At 28.9% G+C, this 23,970-nt stretch overlaps 2 protein-coding genes across 3 annotated transcripts in view; both read right to left on the reverse strand.

Moving 5' to 3' along the window:
* LOC113402505 (probable oligoribonuclease) overlaps positions 1-23,970 on the reverse strand; it is a 211,104-nt gene that overhangs the window by 59,965 nt on the left and 127,169 nt on the right. The gene's annotated exons all lie outside the window — the stretch shown is intronic.
* Positions 1-23,970, reverse strand: part of LOC113402594 (serine proteinase stubble) — a 115,787-nt gene that overhangs the window by 45,991 nt on the left and 45,826 nt on the right. The window contains exon 3 of one of the 2 annotated variants that reach the window (XM_026642889.2): positions 2,836-2,919. In XM_026642889.2, the coding sequence (XP_026498674.2) occupies positions 2,836-2,919 (84 nt within the window). Of the gene's footprint in view, positions 1-2,820; positions 2,920-23,970 lie in introns of both variants that reach the window. The other variant, XM_026642887.2, reaches the window with a different exon arrangement.

Raw genomic sequence — 23,970 nt, forward strand, 5'->3', positions numbered from 1 at the left:
GTTTATTATTAGTATATATATATGTTTTTTTTTTCATTTAAATCTACACACAAAACTTTTAAGGCTGAACTTATAATATTATATATATTTTTAATAACTATTTGATACATTTTAATGTAAATGTTTGTGTTTATAAGTCTAATGGCGTTTTTAAATAATAATAATATAACTTAAATAGATCTTCAATATAAAGTTATTCAAATTTATTATTGCCTTATTAATTCAATGCATGTTTTGGAATACATTAAAGCTACAAACTAACTAGACTGCCATAGCATATATACAATATACAGCTCTTTCAAATGTCAATTTCCAAAGATTTGCTGATCAACTCAAGTATTAATTATTGACAATGACGATTATATACTAGTCGTTTGGAAGTAAAATGTTATATTAATTGAGTCACATCTACCTATTAACGCGTGTGGTGGAATATGCTCCAAATCTTTTCCTTAAGAGGAGAGGTGGTCTTGGTCGAGCATTGGGATATTTAGATGCTATTACTTTACTTTTACTTTGTATCCCAATAAACTCAAGTTCTTGCTAGATACCATTAAACTATCAACAATTTATTAGACATAATAAATAGAGAGTATTATTTGTGACCACTTTGTAGATACAATTTATGTATAAGTACCAGCCAGTGAATTTAGAATATTCGAAACATTTGCTCATGTACATATATCGATCTTAATAATGGGCTAATTACACGAGTTAATAATTAACTATTAATTACCATACATGCCACATATGCCTATTCGCATCTCGCATCTAAGATACCGACAGCATAAAAAATTAAAACTATATAATTTGTGTCGATTCGATGATTCGAATTATCGCGTGATATTAGCAAACACAAATCTTACAATTAGGTTGTTTATCAAAACATTTCAAACTCGGTAGTCTTCGGCGCTACGGGATGTGCAGCAGCCACTTCGCGTCTTTTGTTTCTTAAAAAAACAATCTAAGCTTAAAACGACAAGCCCATTGAAAAATAGGGTGTTCGAAAAAAAAAAAAATCGTCATCGTATTATACTGGCCAATTTAGATCGCACGTATTACAGAAGTCATATTTTCTGGTAAAGTTTAGTAAACATTACGATCGGTACATTGTACCGATATTCTTAGACAATGCTTTAAACAATTTTTCCAATTAATCATGTTCACCATCGTCGTCAAAACTTACTAATGGTGCATAATTACAGTTTAAATTAACAGGAGTAAACAAAGATTGCAAGTTATATCATTAATATATGAGATAAATTTATGTAATATTATAAAAAAAATCTCTTATAAATAAAAATAAGTGTAAGGGCTGTGTATTATCTAAATCTTAAGCTGGCTCGTGTATTATCCATATATCTCGCACGCGGATCACGTCAGACCAATCTTAGTTCACTTTCGTTTTGAATAATTTCGTCGATCTTTCAACGCTCAACCAACCGTGAGTTGTCGTAGTTATACTTTCGCTTATATATGTATATTTTTGAACACAGAATAGTTATGAATAGGAATAAACGATGCAATGAAAGGTCGTAAATTATTATTAATAAATTTATTTGAATGATTTGTCAGGCATTCAAAAGATATTTATCGTTTCAATGACTTTTTGGTATTAGAATGTTTTTGACATTCAATTGATAGTGAATTAAACTTTCGAATATTCATTCAACTTGAAATACGTTACGTAGCTTTCTGGTACAATACAAAACTAAAATATTGTCGACCACAGATTCTTTAAGATATTTTCTAAAATAAATAAAGGAAGCAAATTATTTCTAAGCGGAACGTCAATTATTTTTAAAGACAAACGTAATACTCATTAAGAATATGCATTCGAATAAATCGTAATTAAATTAAATCGAAGTTATTTCAATTCGTCTATCTCTAATATCTTTATAAAATACTTAATATAATAGATTAATCCTTTTTTAAATTTTAAATCAACGTTTAATTTTTTATAATTATATAACAAACACAATACTCAACAGCTTTCATTATTCGAAATTTGTTGAATAGTACGTTTCATGTCATTTCCATGACATCTTGTTCAGAGGTTGTTTGTGTCGAGACGTCAGATCATATCAGAGATGAACACGCCGTAGCTGTAATAGACCTTTGTTGAATGTTTCTTTTTGTTAGATATCTCATGTCACTCAGATTAATGTTTACGAATCACTGCGAATCGAATTTGGCGTCTGTTCAGAAAATTTGAATAGGGAAAAATAACTTTAGTCTGTTCGTCGAAAATTTTTTTGATATGTTTGCCCTTTTTCGTTACTTTATTAATGCAAGATTACTATCAGTTTTCGTCGGATAGCTTTGCCAATTGTTTATCAATTATGCGTATTACTTTTTATTCAATAATAATATATAAAATGAACTTTTTATCTTAGATATAATAAAATCCGCCAATAATGTAATATTTGTTCCTTTTTTGTGTATATTAATCAATATCATCACCCAATGTAAATTTATGTTTGTAAATTTATTTAATGTGTCCAGTAGCAATTTATAAAAAAATTACAAATATTTACCTTACTCGGTATTATATGAATACAAAACATTAATCCATTCGTTAATTTAAGGTATACATTTAAACAATAACAAATTTTACAACGAACAGTAATTGCTTCATGAAGACGAATACCGTTGTCTTTTCCAAAGACTTGAGCATTAATCGAAATAATAATGACACTAGATTGAATAAGACTAGCGTGCTAACTAAAATAGTATTACATTTTTATATCCCTAATAATTGAGTAGTACACGTGCATTTTTTTTGTGAAAAGACTGAAAGTAGTGCGTAAGAATGCTTACTGTAAAATAGCTCACCGGTGCCCGCCCGGGGCGAGGCGCGAGCGGGCGCGTACAGCGCTAACAGCGCCAGCGCCCACCACCATGACATCACAACCACACCTGGAAATAAATAAAATATAATTTAATAAATTTAAAATTAAAAAGAAACAAAAGAAGGTTTATTGAAATTGGCATTTACTCGAATTTAACATACGAAGTTCGCATGAGTCCTAAGAAATTCTTTTTTCATGACGATTTTATTATCACCATAGATAAAGATAGATCGTAAGTTATCTTTCTCCTGAGCAAAAAGATCTACAGTAGCTTGAACAAATTACTTACACGATAAGTTGTCTGAATTATTACAAAGCATCTGCGATTCATGGTTAATTTATTTCAATCCCGATAAAACGTCTCGCTGATGTTTAGAGCGACATGGTAACATTAAATCTTTTAGCGTTTAGCCTTTATCATAAAAGCGTGCTTTACTTTTATAATCCTGTAATTAATTACGCGAAGTCAGAAAAAATAGCTTTATAAATTTAGTTAGATATGGTGTAACTTTACCAAACTAACTTTTAATTGTGCAGCTATTATAAGATCAGAGCATTTTTTTTTTATTCATTTACTCAATTTTATTTTCGAAATCACAAATTCTATAATATAAAAAGACATGCTGTTTCTTGCTGTCCCTGAAAATACTTGCTTTCCGTCGTGCTAAGGATAGCTATATTAAAGGAAATACATAATACCAAAAATCGCCTTTTCAAGGTTTTTAAAATCATGCAAAAATTGCATTTCAAATATTGTTCTTAAAGGTCTGAATATCACAGCAAACAATTTTATAAGCCAATATCTATACAGAGTGTGTTTTTAGATACGAATCTTGTCTCAATTTATTTTTCAAACCAATCGAATTTAAATTGAATTTAAGATTTATTCCTCATTCAAGTGTTCAGATTTGTTGTCCCAGTTTTAAATACGGTTAGCTATAAGTTCGATAAGCCTAACTAGAAAGCACTTGTTTACGTCGGCCTGGCGTAGTTACTCTGATAAGGGATTTATTTCGCATAACCGGGTCGTGAAAAGTGGGTGAAAATATTGATTATATTGTCGTTTGCATTTTTTTTTTCAACTGTAAAATCAGTATTGAATATTTTCAATACAGTTACGTTCGTTACGTTCGAAAACTTTTCAATAAAGATCGATATTACGTACTTACAGTTTATTGTCTGTTAACTATTGAAAAGCTTTTTTTCTTAAATAAATATTATACCCATAGATTAAGTTCTTATGAAAAACAAATAAAAAAACGGAAATAATCTAAACACATCCACGTTTTTAACCTTGATTGAACCACCATTGAATTGTTATATGCGTATTTGTGTTTTAGGTTTCTCTTGCATAGCTCAAGCACCATGAGCAACGTTCATGTGTTTATATTATGCCGTAAGTTGATACAGGTCAACTCACAGTTGAGCGATGTAGGATTTTTTTCCTAATAAACGAAGGGAGATCTTACCCAGCAGCTTGTCACTAAAAGGCTGTTATTGTGTTTAATATAAGTTTTCTGACAATATATATAGTCATTAAAAAATAAATAATAATATACTTTTCATTAACAAACTTAAAATAAAAATACTTGTGAACTTAAACATCATAATAGTCCTAAAGAAAAATAATGAACACGTAAGGCGTCAAAAGAATGTTATATTGGAAGCAGAAATAAGCACGAATTTTCCTTTGTGTAGGAGTTTGAAAACTATATTTTCCTGTCGTCGTGATTGAAAATGACATTACTACAAAACGTTAGGAAATTATATTGTTTTCAAAAATAGCCTTTCGAGCAACTACATTTGACAACACAGATTTAAGATCTTGAGACGGCGTGGTGGGAGAAAAGAACTCGTTTTCTTTGTAGCGAGATTCGGAACTTACTTGATAAATTGTACTTTGTCTTGTGTAGTTTTTCTCACGATCATTTAACATCTACATCAAATATGATTTTAAGCGCATCGAATTTTTGAGAAATTAAGTGATCTGAGTCTGTTTTTAAACCAAACAGTTCAAGGAAATATTTAATACACTCAAGTAAGGTATTATATATTATGTTGTTATGTTCAGTTCAGCTCAGTTCAGTAATTTATTTATTCTCTTTACATCATTATTTCAAATTTAAGAGACTTCATACGTTTTCACGTTCGAATTTATTTTTAAATCTCTGAATTCATATCACGAAAGGCACATACGGTTTTCTACCCTTATTATATGTAGGTACGAGAAATGCCAATTATCCCCCACTTTCACAAACTTGGACTACGTACAATTGTCGACAATTTTAGTTTCAGAAGTTCTTCTTGTTACTGCTCCCATTCAATTTTTAATAATTTTTTTATGAATGTCAAAACGCATACAAGTTATTTTTAGTTGACATTAAAACAAAAACATATTTTACGTTAAGAGACTAGATTTGATTAAGTTATGTTTCCGAAAAAAAAAACGTTTTTAAATTCAATTATGAGCTTATTGGTAAACAATTTTTGTTTTTAAGATTACTATTGTCACTATTTAAAAAAAAACAGCTAAAAGTTAACCTCGTTCAATAAATGCGTGAGACTGATATCTTACTTTACTTACCTTGATAATACGAAAGAGTATGTTTTACTCATTTATAATTCATATGGAAGAAAGCGGTTATCTTTTTTGAACAAGTAAAAGTTTCAAGTGATTTTATATTCATAGTTTACTAAATATAAACAGATCTATTAGCACAAGTTTAAAGTACTTATAAACAAACTCTTCGTTATATCCCCTTTAAGGCATTAACAAATAAATCAATAAATTCGAAGCGAGGATTCGCTGGCGCTCAATAAATCTAATTCAAGAGAACGTTCGTCTTCTTACTGAATAAGGCTGACACTTTTACAGTACACACTATGAAATCTTAAGTAAAATTTATTTGTAACGTTGGAAAATATAATCGAAACCCTATTAAATCTAGTGTATGTTAAACACAATGGAATACTAATTATCTATACACTAAAATAATCTAATATATTTTGATGAAATTATTTTTCTTTAAAATGTACTAAGCGAATTGAAGTATATGTCTCACTGAAAATCTTAACCCTACTCAGCTCATCATAGCCTTGATATTTAATACCATAAAAATAAAACGAAATTGAAATCCCAAAATCTTAACATTCGCATCAACTTTCGGGTAAAAATGAGGTCACCATACCCCAGTTTATTCTTAAATATAAGTTTATAGAATAATAAAGAAATCAAAACAAACCCATTTGCTGGTTCTCAAATATCAAATAACATTTACTCGACATCAAAAACCAGCTTTTATTTTACCCCTTTTGTAAATAAAACGATAGGATCAAATAAACCCGACTCATAAAGGATATTCGGTTTATATGAACCGCATTCCTCTTTGTCATACATTAATATATGTACATTACTGTAAACAACAACACGATGTTTTATTAATGGAATTTACCAAGAGCAAACTGAATGTTTGAAGATGTCATGTATAAACACGTCAAGTTAACTTGACCGATTAATAAATTAAAATCTCATGTCATAAAACATCAATAAATAAAGCATAATACTAAATTAATGATAAAAAATCGAAAAGATAAATATGTATAAATTTAATAGCACGTTATTAACATAAACTCAGTAGTTGAAATGTTGGAAAGGAGTAGGTAACTATTGAGTTTCTTGCCGATTATTCTCGGTAGAATATATTTTCGGAACCGGTGGTAGTTCGACATTTAATTTAATACTTTAACATGGAGATTAAAAAGTGTTTTTATGACTCATCAACTGTGTTTTACTAATTCTTTGATTTTGGTTATTTAAATGAATATTTTTAAAATTCTCCCTTTTTTATCCATCTCAATCACTTATAATATTTACATACATTTTATATTTAAATGGATGACACTTTTTAAGTGTAATCATGTTATTTAATAAAAACTAATTTAATTATATTATTTGAATATTCCATAGTTCCATTGGACTTGCTGCGCCTGAGGGCTAGGGAATAAAGACGGAACTTGCGTTTGCGCATGTATTCGTGTGCACCAATAACTCCTGCGATTATATTTAGGATAGTCACCGTGGCAAAATTCGGTCTCGATTTGGCTCTAAAATGGAAATATTTCACTTACAAATTCAACTCAAAAAATCCTTCCTCAATACAATATGGCAAATCAATTAGTTGAAAAAGTCTATCCGGTAATTTATCAGATCATAAAGTTAAGCGTATATTTAATAAAGGTTTATTATAAAACAATATTCAGTGAAATTCACTTTTATCCGAAGCGAAGCAGGAAATCGGAAGCGTTTCGAAGTGTTTAGACACAAATTGCGTGCCCACTCATGTTATTACCTCCGAGTGATATTATACTCCCGTCATTAGTCTTATTAAACGCCATTGTCTGTAATAATATTTGTTCCGCTTATTTCATAGCTGTCGGTATAAGGTTTACGCTTCACTGTGAATGCGATGATAATGAAATAATATATGAAGTGATTTTAATATGGTTATGAAAAAACGAATAATTTTACACAATATTTAAATAAAATGGCAATTTTTTAAAAAAAATATGTATTTTGAAAACATTTTAATTAATCATATTTTAAAATATATATTTTATTAAGATATTTAATCTTAACGTAAAGTAATTTCTTGCGTTTCCCTTTGCTTAGTAAATATTATATATTAAAAATAAAGAATCCATTTTAAAACATTAATTTGTAGCATTCAATCATAAATCATTGTTTGGAAATCCTTAAATACCTTTAACGAATTTGAGTATATATAATTTATTTCTTTAACTTACCTATACAAATATGACCGAGACCTTAAGGGCCGAGAGCCCAAACAAAGCGAAAGTAAGCCCATTTTCTTTTGTGTGTGAAAACAGTTGCCAGCTATTCGAGTCGAAAGTAAATTATAGTGAACTCGTCCCTAAAATTACCTTAACATGCATTTTATTAAAATACATATTTAGAACAATTACTGGGTGGTCTCTGTTCATGATAACATGTTTAATTAATTATTGGTAATTGAGAATTGTTAAAAAATCTACAAATAAAGAAATAAACTTATAAAAACATTAAGGAAATATAATTATATGCACCAGTAAAACAGATTAATAATACAAAATATATTATTATAAATAAAATACTGATTAAAAATCAATATTCATGTTTAAAATAAGAAGAACGTTGTGTTTAAATTTGTTTTGTTTGTCGATCAGTATCAGACGTATCAAATTCTTAAATTAAATGTAATTCATTCAGCATAATTAACTTACATATTTTCAACATTTCCTAAAAAAAATGTTCTAGAAATAAATGAGCTTAATATTATATGCATATTGTACATTTCAGTTAGTTAAATTAGGATCACAAAATGTTAAGGCTTCGATTAATGTCATGATGTTTAAAACGATCAGCATTCGTTTCATGCGTAGACATTAGCGTACACCACATTGCATATCTACTGTCAATGTTAGATCTCACGGAACCAGTATTATAAATTTTCTTGCTTCGTAAAAATCAGTATCAAATTATTATTATTTATGCTATTTGTACTATAATGGCGATTTAATTGAACCAATGCAACGATCTTAGTACACTGTATTAGCTACACTAGTTTAAGGACATTGTTTAAATAATAATAATTTAATGAATTACGTTTTGTTCTTATAGTAAATCGTTATGAATTTAATTTATATTTTAAGAAAGCGTTTCTTAAGCGTTCCGTACTTAAAAATAAGGAATTGAATTGTCTGTCTGTTTTAACATGTTAAGCACAGTAAAGGCCAACCAATGTATTATGTAATTGTAATTTAATATTTTTATTTTTATTTGGGAACAATAATTTATTTTTTTAAATAATAATAAAACATTCAAATTTAATCGAGTCCTTACATAATTGTGTATGTAACATACCTCTAACAATAAGATTTTTTTTATGTATTTTGTTACGAATATATTAACAATGTTCAAACTTCTCCTTAATTATAATGCATACTCTAAATGAAACCAATAACATATAAAAATACTTAAACTATAAACCGCTTTCTAATAAATACAAGCACCGTGTGAAACAAATCCATTTACGCTCAAAATAGTTTGGACAGATATGTCAAAAATTTCATACACATTGTTACCACAATAACGCAACCTTTAGTGCGTGAGTCTGGCTCGCGCATGGCCGGTTTTTAGTTATATTTGTATTTAATATTAGTTCAATGTGTCAAGAATCTAAAAGCGGGATCAATAACATTGTCAACCTTAGTTAAGTTCGTTAGTTTTATAGTAATACTTTAACTAAAGTCTTAAGTAAAATTAAAGTAACAGTCTGTTATATTCCAATATTGGTCAAAGTATAAATACGATTTAGGAGAAGGTAAGGAGCTTACCCCACCACGCTGTTCCAATACGGATTAATAAACATGTGGATTTCTTCCATCCGATACATTCGAGTTTTCTTAAGATTATTTCGTTCACCTAAATGAACTCATTCAAACTCAAAGGTACTTACGTTTCGTTTAAGATTCACGTGTAAGCCACTAAGGTTATCATATCGGCTAGCTTTAGCTTAGCTAGTATCAATAATACTAGTTCAGGTCGTAACCTAAGTGAAGCGGGAAACTCAAAGTTATAATTCGGTTCTCGTCACGGACTGTTACAGTAATTAGTTGAAATGCTTTATTAACATATAATTTACATAATTCATGTATTATTAATTTATTGATCATGCTTAAATATGGAATGTAAATTGAATTGTGAAAATGTTGCCAATTCAAAATTATAGGTAATTCGAGACCATTTTGTAAATTTCACGAGTTACAAAAATTATGATACTAAATGAATAATCAAATTATCCTTCAATTATCTTCAATAATTTCAATCTTTTATATGATTTTATATTCTATGGTATAAATATATCAAAAGATAAATATTAAAAAACATTTTTTTAAATTTTGATCGATGTTTAAATCATTTCTTGAACTATAAAGTACTTCTGTATTGGAACAGGATAATAAGCTATAACTATACAAATGTTTATAATCAAAATATTTGTCCATAGTAATAAATAACATACCGAACATATTAATAAATTTCAGTCTTTTAGTAGATTAGCTTTTTTATATCTTTTATTTACATATGAATTATTCACATTAAGGCCTTAATTATATACAAATAAAAATTAAAAATAGTTGCTTTACAAATCATGACCGCATGGAATGGTGGCAGGAATACTATTAGCATTTCCCCATTGAATTGCAATTCCGATCGCCTGGGCAAAAAATGAACCAGCCCTTCTGTCATCAATGGAGGCAATAAGGAGTAGTAGTGCAAAAACTATCATTAAAATGCGTGTTTTGTCTTTATTATTGATCGAATCGCATACAGACTGTTATTTCCAATATATTGTTACATACATTTACATTTTAAATTGTATTTTTTAAATCATTCCTTTTTTAAATTTGAATCATCATCATCAATAATCACGATAGATAATGACTAAAGTATTTGATGATATAATAATATTTAGTCTTATTGATTGATGATGTTAATAGTAGGAGAAGTTGTTAGTGGTTGTTTAGTTAAACACCGATTTCTCTCGTTCTGACATCATTGATTTGACACAGCATTGTTAAACAAATTACCGCTTAAACAACATTAATAGGTGAAGCTGTTATCGATTATGACACAATACAATACCTTTTCGGTCCATTTAAGTTTAGCATTAAATGAACATATGTATTTCTTGCGTTCGAGTGAAAATTTAACGATGCAATTCGCAATTTTGATTTCATAGCTTCAAAGCAGAAAGCAATTTATGTGATTTTTATCTTTAGAAAGCGAAATGAGCTAATTGTTCTGTATAGTATCAGTTTTCACGCATATCTGCGTTTGTTTGAACATTATAATGTTAAGGTATGAATTTTCTCCTTTTCGCAGCTCGTGTTGAAGATTTAATCGGACCACCCGTTGTAAGCTGTTCCGTACTCACTGTATTTAATATCTCGCTTGCATTACGGTGCGTTTAATTTCGTTCGTTATGAAGTTGATTCTAATTTACATTTAAAACTCTAGTCTATGTTTATATTCTATTTTATTTTTATTTTAGCTTTAATATTAAATTAAATATTTTTAAATTTATATTTAAAGAGGTTTTGTATGAATTAACACGTTTTTTCTTTAATAGAATATAAAACTAAGACATTCTTTCTTAGCCTCTACATCCCAAAAAAATCCTTTCTGATTTTTAATAAATAACATTGATACTATTTTTTTGAAAACTATTTTTTTATTATTTTGATCGATGTTTAATTCATTTCTTGAACTATAAAGTACTTCTGTATTGGAACAGGATAATAAGCTATAACTATACAAATGTTTATAAACAAAATATTTGTACACACAAAACACTACGATTTTACATTATATAAATAAAAATCGCCAACCTATATTAATAATGTAATTCAAAATGAATCTTTTCAACGTTATTATACTAATACACGTACACATCTAAGTTACAGCCTTGTTATACGTATAAATATTTAGACTTTCATGACATTCGTCACAATGTTTTGACAAGAAAATATGTGGTCTCGCTTTCTCGTCGGATGATTGACACGTTGCTATCAACATTTTGTACTTTCCCATATGTTGACACAAGTGTTTTGTTCGTTTATCTTGCCCTAGTGACGCCGTAAGTACCTATCACCAATAAACATGACAGGGCTTTAAAATGAGGCATTTCGTGTATTTATTTGAATAGTGACAAACCGCCTTACTTCCTCTACTATTATTATTAATACGCAAATATGGATCAAATGGACCTAACAAAACTAATGGCGTGCTGTAATTACAAGATAAATTTATTTGTGAGATAACTTATACGATGATTTTACATACTTTTCTATGGTACGGATGTATGATATATCCGTTCAGTTCATTTGAAAATAATTGAATATAACTAGCAGATTATACAAATAAATGTTACTTTTTTTGTCTAAGAGTTATATTTATTTACAGTAAGTATTACAATACAAAAATATTCGTATTGGTTAACAATTTTCCTGGTGGGTAAAGGTATGGAGCATATTTCATCAGACTGATCTTCTTCAGGTTGCTATAAACTTGAAAACTCCACACAGAAAAATGCAATTTCCGAAAAAAAAACTCGTATTCTTTTCATTTAGCCGGCTTGGCTTTTAGCCATAACTAATTTTTATTTCCAGTAAGCACATTAACATTTACTGCCGTACAAAGTAGTCGTTGATAACTTTTAATTACATTTTATTATCTAGAAAGTCGGAACTTTAATCATTTCTCATCTCGGGCGGTGAGAAAAATTCCAAATCCGGTAAACGTTCTCGCGAACTCGTATCAAGATCTGATTGCTTCAAGTGTAACATCAATAGTGTGAATTTAAGGCATGATCTAAAAGAAAATCAAGCAAAACTTGTTTTCAAGTGGCCAATGGCAATTACAAATACAAGTTGAAAAACTAGAATAATAAAAATGGGTTAATTGGTACTAAACTCAATTTCTAATGATTCGATACATTTTAAGGATCGAACAGACTTGCGCAAATTGAAACATTAGTGACAACGACGATAGTGAATTATAAAGCTGCTGCTACATGTATGCATCAAGCGAGATAATATACTCGTACTTTGCAGTTTCTTGGCAGAGGTGTGGCCTGAGATTTACGACTGATTCTACGCTAGGACTACTTTCGTTCCGCTAGGTAGCTCAGGTCTGTTCGAGCCTTTATACGTGTACTTATTACGGTATATAGTTAAATATAACATTGATAATTCATATTATGTTATGTAGAATAATTTTTGACGAAATATACCTAATATTTGAAAGATAATACAATAAAATACCTATACTGTTAAAAACGTATAATAAACAATATATTCGTCTTAAAATTGAAAGCTATCCTGATTACTAGAAGAAACAAAATTTTACTGTACAGTCCTAAGCAGAACGATCGAATATATATATGTATGTTTATGATAAAAAATGTGTTGCAGAAAACCCGTTTTTGATAATAATGAACCTGTTCTTAATGTTAAAAAAACAAGTGCGCGTACAAGTCAATATACGAGAAAAAATTGTTTTTTTTTTCTGTCCAAAATGTTACACTTAGAAACGTTGCACTCATATTCGACCTTGAAATTACATTCAAATAAATATCTCCAACGAAAGTTTTCTACATCTCATATAAAACTGGTCTTTATAATGAAAAAAAAACTTATGGTATCGTCGATTAAATTATAGATAAAATAAATCCTTTTAAAAAACCATAGCCAATATAGAAGATCACTTAAGATATTTAAATTTAAAATAATAGGTCTTAAATTACTTAGAACAGGCTTGGCTACGATATCGGGCACGCCCAACCAATGTATAGAATAAACGATCAATACCAATCATGTTAATGATAAACCTACAGTCGAAAGAAAAGCAAGCCTGTTATACAAAATACTATATTAATTTACTATTTAAAAGTTATTTTAAAAGTCCAAAAGGCCAGAATTTGTTTTCATTTTTCAGTTTTATGTCATTTATTTTAACGACCGACATAAAACTAATTTCATCCGAACGTATTAATAAATTTCAGTCTTTTAGTAGATTAGCTTTTTTAGATCTTTTATTTACATATGAATTATTCACATTAAGGCCTTAATTATATACAAATAAAAATTAAAAATAGTTGCTTTACAAATCATGACCGCATAGAATGGTGGCAGGAATACTATTAGCATTTCCCCATCGAATTGCAATTCCGATCGTCTGGGCAAAAAATGAACCAGCCCTTCTGTCATCAATGGAGGCAATAAGGAGTAGTAGTGCAAAAACTATCATTAAAATGCGAGTTTTGTCTTTATTATTGATAGAATCGCATACAGACTGTTATTTCCAATATATTGTTACATACATTTACATTTTAAATTGTATTTTTTAAATCATTCCTTTTTCAAATTTGAATCATCATCATCAATAATCACGATAGATAATGACTAAAGTATTTGATGATATAATAATATTTAGTCTTATTGATTGATGATGTTAATAGTAGGAGAAGTTGTTAGTGGTTGTTTAGTTAAACACCGATTTCTCTCGTTCTGACATCATTGATTTGACACAGCATTGTTAAACAAATTACCGCTTAAACAACATTAATAGGTGAAGCTGTTATCGATTATGACACAATACAATACCTTTTCGGTCCATTTAAGTTTAGCATTAAATGAACATATGTATTTCTTGCGTTCGAATGCAATTCGCAATTTTGATTTCATAGCTTCAAAGCAGAAAGCAATTTATGTGATTTTTATCTTTAGAAAGCGAAATGAGCTAATTGTTCTGTATAGTATCAGTTTTCACGCATATCTGCGTTTGTTTGAACATTATAATGTTAAGGTATGAATTTTCTCCTTTTCGCAGCTCGTGTTGAAGATTTAATCGGACCACCCGTTGTAAGCTGTTCCGTACTCACTGTATTTAATATCTCGCTTGCATTACGGTGCGTTTAATTTCGTTCGTTATGAAGTTGATTCTAATTTACATTTAAAACTCTAGTCTATGTTTATATTCTATTTTATTTTTATTTCAACTTTAACAATAAATTAAATATTTTTAAATTTATATGTAAAGAGGATTTGTATGAATTAACACGTTTTTTCTTTAATAAAATATAAAACTAAGACATTCTTTCTTAGCCTCTACATCCCAAAAAAATCCTTTCTGATTTTTAATTAATAACATTGATACTATTTTTAATAAATAATCCAATTTACAGTTAAACCTAACGAATATACGTAGCAATTCAAAAAGTTTTACATAAAATTAAAATAAATACATGTCATAGGTATAAGTTACATATATCATAGAGTGCGGGAGAAAGTAAAAAAATAGATGCAATTAAATGTAATATATGGCCATGTACATGTTACAGTTTACAAGCACCAATTACGGACCGTAGAAAGTCGTCCCGGTAAATTTATTAAAACCCATCAGAATCCAATAAACTGTATTTATGATGTACAAAGTTATTACGATTTACGACTTGTTAATTTAGTGGTATTACATACCATGAGTTAAAGAGTTTATGTGAAATCATATTAAACATGTATAAAGAGAGATCTTATCCCCTTTAGGTTTCGAGTGTAAGCTTAGCAAGCTTAGCATTCTGAGTAAATTATATCGTAGGGAATTTTAGTACAGAGAATTATCCAAATTGGGATACTTGCATCGGTACTGTATATTAGACTGTAAAAACAGCTTATATATTTAATTGAAATATATATACATATTTACAAATGTTTTTTTTTCTGTCTTAAAATAAAATTTATAATAACACTAAAATCACAACTAAAAATAATATAATATTATGTTTAACAATAATTACTGTATTGTTCCGATTAAAACTGAGTTTAATTACATATCTCAAATTAAAAACTCTATATCTTGTCAGTGATTATAATAAAAGGTGGATTAAACCGACATTGAAGCAGCAAAAAAAAAAAATCGCCACTGAACGAATAATTTTTACCGTAAATTTTCCTCATTTTCATTCAAGTACTCACAAACTATTCTGATGTAGCAGATAATGACTGAATTTAGTAGCCGACCTAGTTTTGCTTCAAATTTAAACCACGGTTTAATTGTCATATTGTATATAAGGCTCTCTTTAGGATAAAAATTGTATAAAATTTTTCTTCAATAACAAAGATATGCATAACCACGAATTTTTTATATTAATTAAACTCGGTTAGGTATCTAGCTCAGATACTAATTATCTTATTTGCAATTGTATTTTACTAAACTCAGCTCACCGGCAATTATTTACACTTTCATTATTGCGAAATATATTATCATGATTAATTAGTTTCATATATAATAATATAGTATTGATAGCTCTTTATAGTATAATTGTAAGTGACCAGTACCCACAGGCGTACCAATACCCGTTGTAAGCGATATTTACTATTCTTTTCATCGAAACGGCGCCGCCAACCTCGGAAACTAAGGTATTATGTCCCTTGTCCCTGTAATTACACAGGCTTACTTACCCTTCAAACTGGGAATACAATAATACAAGTACCCATTCTTGGTATAGTTTTCGCACATTTACACAGACACGATATTTTGATCATACAGCAATTCATTAAGTAAATATTCCTAAAACTATTGAAAGTGTGCTAATTTTAATTATGAAATTAAATTGATAGTTCAAGGTTTTTTTTAAATATTATAAATTATTTTTGAAAGTTTCTATGAAAGAATTAAATCAATTATAATAAATAAATTAAATCAATGAACTGATTTAATATCTCCTAAAAAAAAAACAACCTATAAATCTCCATCGTATCTTCTGTTTATATAACAGATTATTATATTATGATATTGGCTGTATAATTCGCGAGACGTAACGTAATACACGCTACTAATTTAAAAAAAACTTTCAAACGTCATTGTCTGTCGAGAGTATGATAGATTAATCTGTCATACTTATCTATATAATGTTTCTGATATTTTGACATAATAATTCAAAGTTATATTATTTTTTTATTACAAACTTTTTAGAAATAATAATTTGTAAATGTAGGTCAATTGCAGGGTATATATGAACTTGATGATACAAACACGTCAACTCGTGACGTCGTTGAAGCCCTACGCTCTAATTCCTCTCATTAGAAAACCAAGTTTTACTCGTATCGTGACATCGTTTAGACGTTTATAGAAAGGGCAAAGCTAAGATTAACTGAGAATTCAAAATAAAAAATAAATGTACCGGTATATTTTAATTACAAAATATGAATAATTAATGGATTCCAAAAAATCTAAAAAAATCTTCGTGAATTAATTTCCTAGGGTTTTATACTTTTACATAACTGGATTTCAAAAAAGGGTTATAAGTTTTGAAGACACAAACATAATACTTATCGAATTTATAATTTTGATATGAATCATATTACATTATTTTTATATGTGACATCCTTCCTCTCCCTTTTTTTGCAATCTGATGGAGTTATTTCGTGAAAAGGAACGGAATGCGTATCAGGCATCCAGAGAAGCGCGCGCTATTTAATTTGGCCAATGAGCACTCGCGGTGCTAGACTTGACCGTCAGGTGGTACCAACCTGTTTTCCGAGATTATAATATGATAATGTTGCTAATTACTGAGGTGAAATTTCATATGGGACTACGGTAACGCTCGTTTTCCGACCTTCTTTTTTTAAGACTTATTAACTTTAAAATGGTATAGAATCAAAAACGCCTTCTGTAGCATATTATAAGGTATATTTAGATACGGATCTGTCATTTCAAATAGTTTTCTTTCAAATGTAACAATATAAGCAACCGGTAATAAATGGTTCATTGTGACGGCAAGGCGTATTGAATACTCCTTAGTAACACGTATTTATGTGCTGCTATACAGTTTATTGTGCCATCTGATAAAAAACCAGTCAGTATTTGAATGGTCTAGCTGTTAGAATGAGTTACTACTACTAAACATCTAATACTTTTTGTATCCAATATAACTTTGTAAAGTCCCGTTTTAGTTGATGTGAAAATATGGAACTCATTTTAACACAACATAAAATAGAGCTTTTTAATTAATAATAAGCTTTAAAGTACTAAATGGGATCAACTTCTATCGTTAAAATAATACAGAGGATTGTGCGGTTACCCGCATGTACGCACAATAGCCAATGTCGTATCGGCAAGTATAGGACATTGATAATGCATACGGCGACAAAACGGACCAAGCTGATGTATGCAAAGTAACCGTTTACAAACGCTGTTGGTTTCCAGAGTCATGAGCAGGCTTAAGTATACTATATTTCTACTGCGACCCGTATAAGTGAAGTTTATATGTAGGTATTTTATTGTGTAAGAAATCCGTTAGCTTGGATAAATAAGTATTACACAAATACATTTTTACAGAGGAAAATACAATTTTTAATGATGTCTTACTCTAATGCCACTATGTATTTGGAGACGCGAATTCAGATCAAAAGTAAATATAGAAAATATTGAATAATGATTTTGAACGCTACACTTGATTATTCATTGTCAAAAAGTTTAGTTCTAAAAATAAGTTTTTTATTTCTTAATATTCCAAACGCCGTACAAATTTCCAAGATCTAAACTAAAATTAAAATATTTAAAAATGACGTCTCTAACACTATGGCAGAAAATATTAAAAATATTGTTAATTGGTTCTTTTTTTATTATTATTATATTTTATAATTGGGAAAAACAGTACAATACAACATTACCTTATCTACTCATAATACTATTTCACACACCAAAAAAAAAGTGAAAACAATACTTAAATACACAAGAAAAAGGAACAACATATAAACTAAAAATTATAAAAAATCTAGAAACTCCTCAAAACAATTGAAAATAAAAGCCAAGTAATATTAAGAGGTTATAAGAACCTTTAAGTAATGAAATAAAATTCATTACTTGAAAAAATCAATACATTTAAATATATAATTTGTCATTCAATCATGATATTCATGTTGGAAGATATTATAATCGAATGAACATCATAAAATATTATCACCCTATTACGTTTTATAGCAATTCTAATAATAAATGTTCGCTATTTTGCATATAGAATAAAATGATCATATTATATAAAATTATTAACATGAGCGTTTTATACACTATAACGGAGAGTAACTATATCTTATGGTATTTCTATGTAATCAAATTTACAACTAGCTACCCATCCCGACTTCGCAAAGGTATAGTAAATTTGAAACCTCTAGTGTTCTTAATTTGTGGTAGAAATTATTAACTTTTTTCTTTTAATAATAAGTAAGCGCTATTTTCGTGTTCGATGTTTAGATTAGATATTAACAAATAATAAGTATTAAATAATTCGAGTATTATTCGACTATTATTTTTTATTTATGCCTTTATTCATTGTCATTTGTTTGTTTTTAATATCATAAAATCAACTATTTCGAAACTTTTTATTGGAACAAGTTGCAAAGTTTATGTAGTAATATTTATTTACAGATTTTTTGTTACTTTTTTATCAGAATGCGTAAAAAACTAGAAACTTATTTTTTCTCATTTTTAATAAACCTAATAGAAAAGTCCAGGCCGAAATTTTTTCTTCTTTTCTCGCTAGTGTTTTGAGTTTATTCTGAAAATACAAACAAACAAAACTTACCTCTTTATAATATTAGTATAGTAATACACCGTAACACCTATATCTTAATGTACACTAAAGTAAATTCATGTTCAACAACTGTATTTATCAATCTAAGTACTTACTCGTTGTTAATATATTTACTAAAAGTACCTCTAGCTAACAATCTTACAATTATTTACGTTAAAAGACCGTTCGTAATAAATTGCTTCATAAAAATATATATCTATATATAAATAATTACAATACATCCTGATTTTGGGCATACCCCCAACTGAGTTAATATTGCACATACTACGAGTTCGCGCAGTATCAGCGTACGAGTATGTGTATGTGTCTGCTGACCCACTGTTCTCTCAAAGATGAAAGATCTTTGTACTCATAATAAAGAAACAACAATAACTTTTATTGGTTCGAAATTAAAACCTACCTGAAAATCTATTCGATCTGAATATCGCTACCATTTGCAATATTGTATTTAGGTCAGAAAACTACTGTATTTGAAAATATAAATTTCAGAGTTACAACATTTTCAGAGCAATTATTTATTAACTACAATAGTGTTACTGGAATATTAAAAGTTATTTTTCAAATTATATTTTATTTCAAATTATATTATTTACGTTATTTAAAATAAGTTTTCGCCCGTTGCCTCGCCTGGTCATTAAGGCGGCGGTTTTATAGTATAAAAAGTCCTTTCTCCCCGAGGAGCTTGTTTTATATTAAATGTCATTAAATTCGATTTAGTGGTTAAAGCGTAACATATAGACAGAGTTACTTCGCATTTATAATGGTAGAATACTTTATTTAAGAATAATAATGTCAAAAGTCGTTTGTTTTAATCAACGGATACGATACGTTATGCTAATATATACTTTTACGTCGTCTAAGATTCAGAATTTGTGGCTGGATTTTATGAGACTTAAGAGGTTTACGGTTACCAAGAATCATAACACTTTATTGTTATACATACGACGAATTTTCTGTCGTAAATTGAGTTTATTTAAATTGCCACAACTATTGAGCACGATAAATCTATGTATGTAGTCTTAAATTCTTGTATCTTTAATTAAAATATTAACTGGAACCTTGAATACCTTCAAGAATATATATATATTTAATTTTCTTCTCTTACATAACGAGGTTTGATTTTTAGATTACTAATAATAGACCAATCAGGTTAAAATATTATTACATATGTTAAAGGTTATGTATTAAAAAGTTTGGTAATATTTGCTTTTTTAAACAACCTATTTAAAAAAAGTAAATATGTATTACCAAACAATAATCCTCATATTTTTTTAAATCTAGCTATTCCAACCGTTTTCGATTTTAATTTCAAACATACATCGATAAAATCGAGTTCAAAATGATTTCATAAATATACAGTAGGAGTTCACTAGTATGATAACCAAGTTTACGATTATTGTTAGGCACACGCGGAACATAAACAAAATATGCCTACAAATAGAATATCATTTACTTAATCAAGTTCATATTATCACATTTGTAAATATGTATATAAAGAACTATTTAATCGTTTACTAAAATATGCCTACAATGTTAAGTCGTATGATACAATATGTATGTCTAATTGACTCATAATTTTGATCAGTGGTTTAAATTTTGTATGTCGAGTTGAACATAAGAGGACAACCATTCGCTTAGAGGAACTGACACTTAAATTAGTATAATCTACATATATTGATCTCTTTTGACCGTTATATTTGGTAGTATACTACGATGTATATTTGATGTATTTTACTTGTAACAAATTAGCATCCTTAAAATAATATTTAAATGTCTTTAAAGTTGAAATGGAACGGGGGTTTTATCGTGAAACCAATGTTGTACAGAAATCACAGCTTCTATTAAAAGTTACGAATAAAAATGATTGTAGAAATTTGTGTAGAAATAAGAAAATGACTATCGTACAATTTTAGTATTTAGTGATGTCTACAACGTAATTATTCACATAGTATATAATTGTATTAGCCGCCAAATGAACGTTAATTCTATATATTTTATAAGTTATTATAAAGTCATTCGTCAGACAAAAATTCAGTCCTAAATAAGTAAATTACTTTAGAATATGACATAACGTTAGAATCACTCAAGACGTTCCTAAATAAAGTACTACACCGAAGGTTCTAGGTTCAAGTGCTTTTCATCACGTTTCCTCACGATATTTTCTTTCAAAACAGAGCACGATATGAATTGTAAATTCAAATTAGGCTCTTGAAAAACTCAAAGGTTAAGCGGATTTCACCCAACGATCCTCTATTCAGCACTAACACATAATTTGACTAAAGTGGTAACACAAACGCAGACTAGCAATTCGACAACCTTATTGTAATGGCCATATTGTTTTAAAAATGTGGTGAGGAATGGCTTGTAATCACATAGTAGTAAGTGATACAATTATGAAAGAACATTTGACGTTTTAGAATGAGTGACTTCATAACGTTTATTATAACAAATAAAACTATAACTGCTTAAATCTACAAAGTATCATTACTTAACCTCCAAGTAGACGGAATTAACCAATTATTTTATGACGAATGTCACTAATTTCACAGGCTTGAAAAGTTAAAACTCTACTATTAAATAAATATTCAAAGCTAAATTTTAGCTTAACTAGCTTGATCTCAAATATAATTTATCTCCAACTATGTTGATAAAGTTTCGACGTCTACCTGTCCAGTATTTAACACTAGACAATAACGACAATCGACACGATCTAGATTCAACAATACCCTGATTACTATCTAACCTTTGACTAGACTATTTTGACAGGACTTTAATCAGATATAACGAATGTCTTATTTAAATCTATGAATCGTTTAATGTAACACTTCCACTGTACAAAATGAAATTATATTTTAATCAAATGTTTTGATAAATAATTCTTACAAGAACTCCTCATTAATTTTATTCTAGACTGATTACAATCATTAACATTTACATTAACAGCCTGTAAATTTCCCACTGCTGGGCTAAGGTCTCCTCTCCCTTTGAGGTTTGGAGCATATTCCACCACGCTGCTCCAATGCGGGTTGGTGGAATAAACATGTGGTCATGATATTTTCCTTCACCGCCGAGCACGAAATGAATTATAAACACAAATTAAGCACATGAAAATTCAGTGGGTTTGAACATGGGTTTGAACCCGAAATCATCGATTAAGATGTACGTGTTCTAACCACTGGGCCATCTCGGCTCATAATCGGATTATAATAAGATCAATATAATTATTAATTGATCAATAATGTATCAGACTAAATAATTTATAATTAACTTTGCCCTGCGAGCGAATGTATTGAAGTACATTTATTGGTTGTTATTTCCTCTGTTCCTAATTTTCCCCATTCGGATGCCGTGACATTTATATTGAGCCGTCACACACATACGCTTTTCGAAAAAGTTTTATCACTCCCTCGCTTGCCTGACGCCAACTATTCTAGGAAATTATTTTGCTGGTCGGTTGGCCACCTAACGAGTGACTAAGGTGCCTACGTGCTCGATTGGTTAATTTTCTCTGCGAAAATTGCCTTAGTCAGCTGTTACGACACCAGGATTTCAGATGTGGTAAATCAATTCTCAGAAAGGCTTGGTTCCACTGAAATTTTGGAACTTTCTTAATTAGCTGTCATAAAGTTTCCTTATATTTACGGATGTTAAACCAACCACAAGGAGTAAAGTTAAGTAATTATTTAACTTTAAATGTGCTTTGAAGATGTATTTTATGTAAACACTGCGTAAGCGATTTGTATAATACACATTTTATTTAATTATGTTAAACTTTAAATGTGTTTAGCAATAAAAGCATATTACTGAATGAAAAAGTATTCACCGTTCATCAAAAACTTATTATAGTATTCGATAAGGATTACTTGAGATCATAAATCGATTCTCTGCGAATTAATCGCATATAACGAGATACAATACCACCTCGCAAACGTACAAGGTAAAATAGCTTTTAAAATCATTAGTGTACGAGTGAAAATTGTTTAATTTCATTTTGATATTAGATTCAATGGTCGAAGTATTAAGTGAAAAAAAAAATGTAATTTGAACCGCTCCAAATTTGCCAAGGTTCATTCTTCATAGAATGGAAATTATTTGGGTGCAGATGAAAAAGGAAAGAGAGTTTAAATGGATTGAGTTAGTATATTTTACTCTGCATTTAAAACACATACAGTAGGTTTATATTTTATTAAATCTCTTTAAATTAAATGATTGTCACATAATCTGTATTAAAACCAACTTTTTATATACAAAATTTCATGTCTAAGCTGTAGACCGATGAGGAGTTAATTTGTCTGGAGCCAGTCCTTTTTACAGAATCAATTGACATAAAATGCATTGTCATCGTAACTGACAAACCTCTAAACTCTCTCTCCGTAGGATTACTACTTCTAATTTACTTTGCACGATTTGAGCTAAGCCAACTAACAAATATTGCAGGAAAATAAAAGCTTACAAGAAAAAAAAGGTTATCATAATAAGTCCACGGAAATAATATTACGATTGCCTCTTATAAATCTTTGGAAGTAGAAAATACCGGTATATTTTCTTTGGTCGTAATATTTGACCTTTGATAATATAGGGCAAAGTGCGCCGTTATAAGACTCATAAAGGTAATAAAATGTGATTCGGTTATAAATTGCGTAGAAATAAGCGTAACCCTTATGACATAAAAGGCTGTAATATGTATGTAGGATGTATGAATATTTCAGTCGCATCGAAATGTTGCCATAAAAAAGCTGAAAGATTTTTTATAAATACATTTGAATTTATAAGTTGGAATCATACATCATACACGAAACTTAATTTTAATAAAACAAATATATTTATTTATTAAAATATATTAGTATATCAATAAATTATTAACAATCCTGATTTCCTTTTCAAAGTGTAACAATTGAGTTGATTAT

The sequence above is a fragment of the Vanessa tameamea genome, chromosome 11, assembly GCF_037043105.1.
Source record: "Vanessa tameamea isolate UH-Manoa-2023 chromosome 11, ilVanTame1 primary haplotype, whole genome shotgun sequence".
NCBI lineage: Eukaryota > Metazoa > Arthropoda > Insecta > Lepidoptera > Nymphalidae > Vanessa > Vanessa tameamea.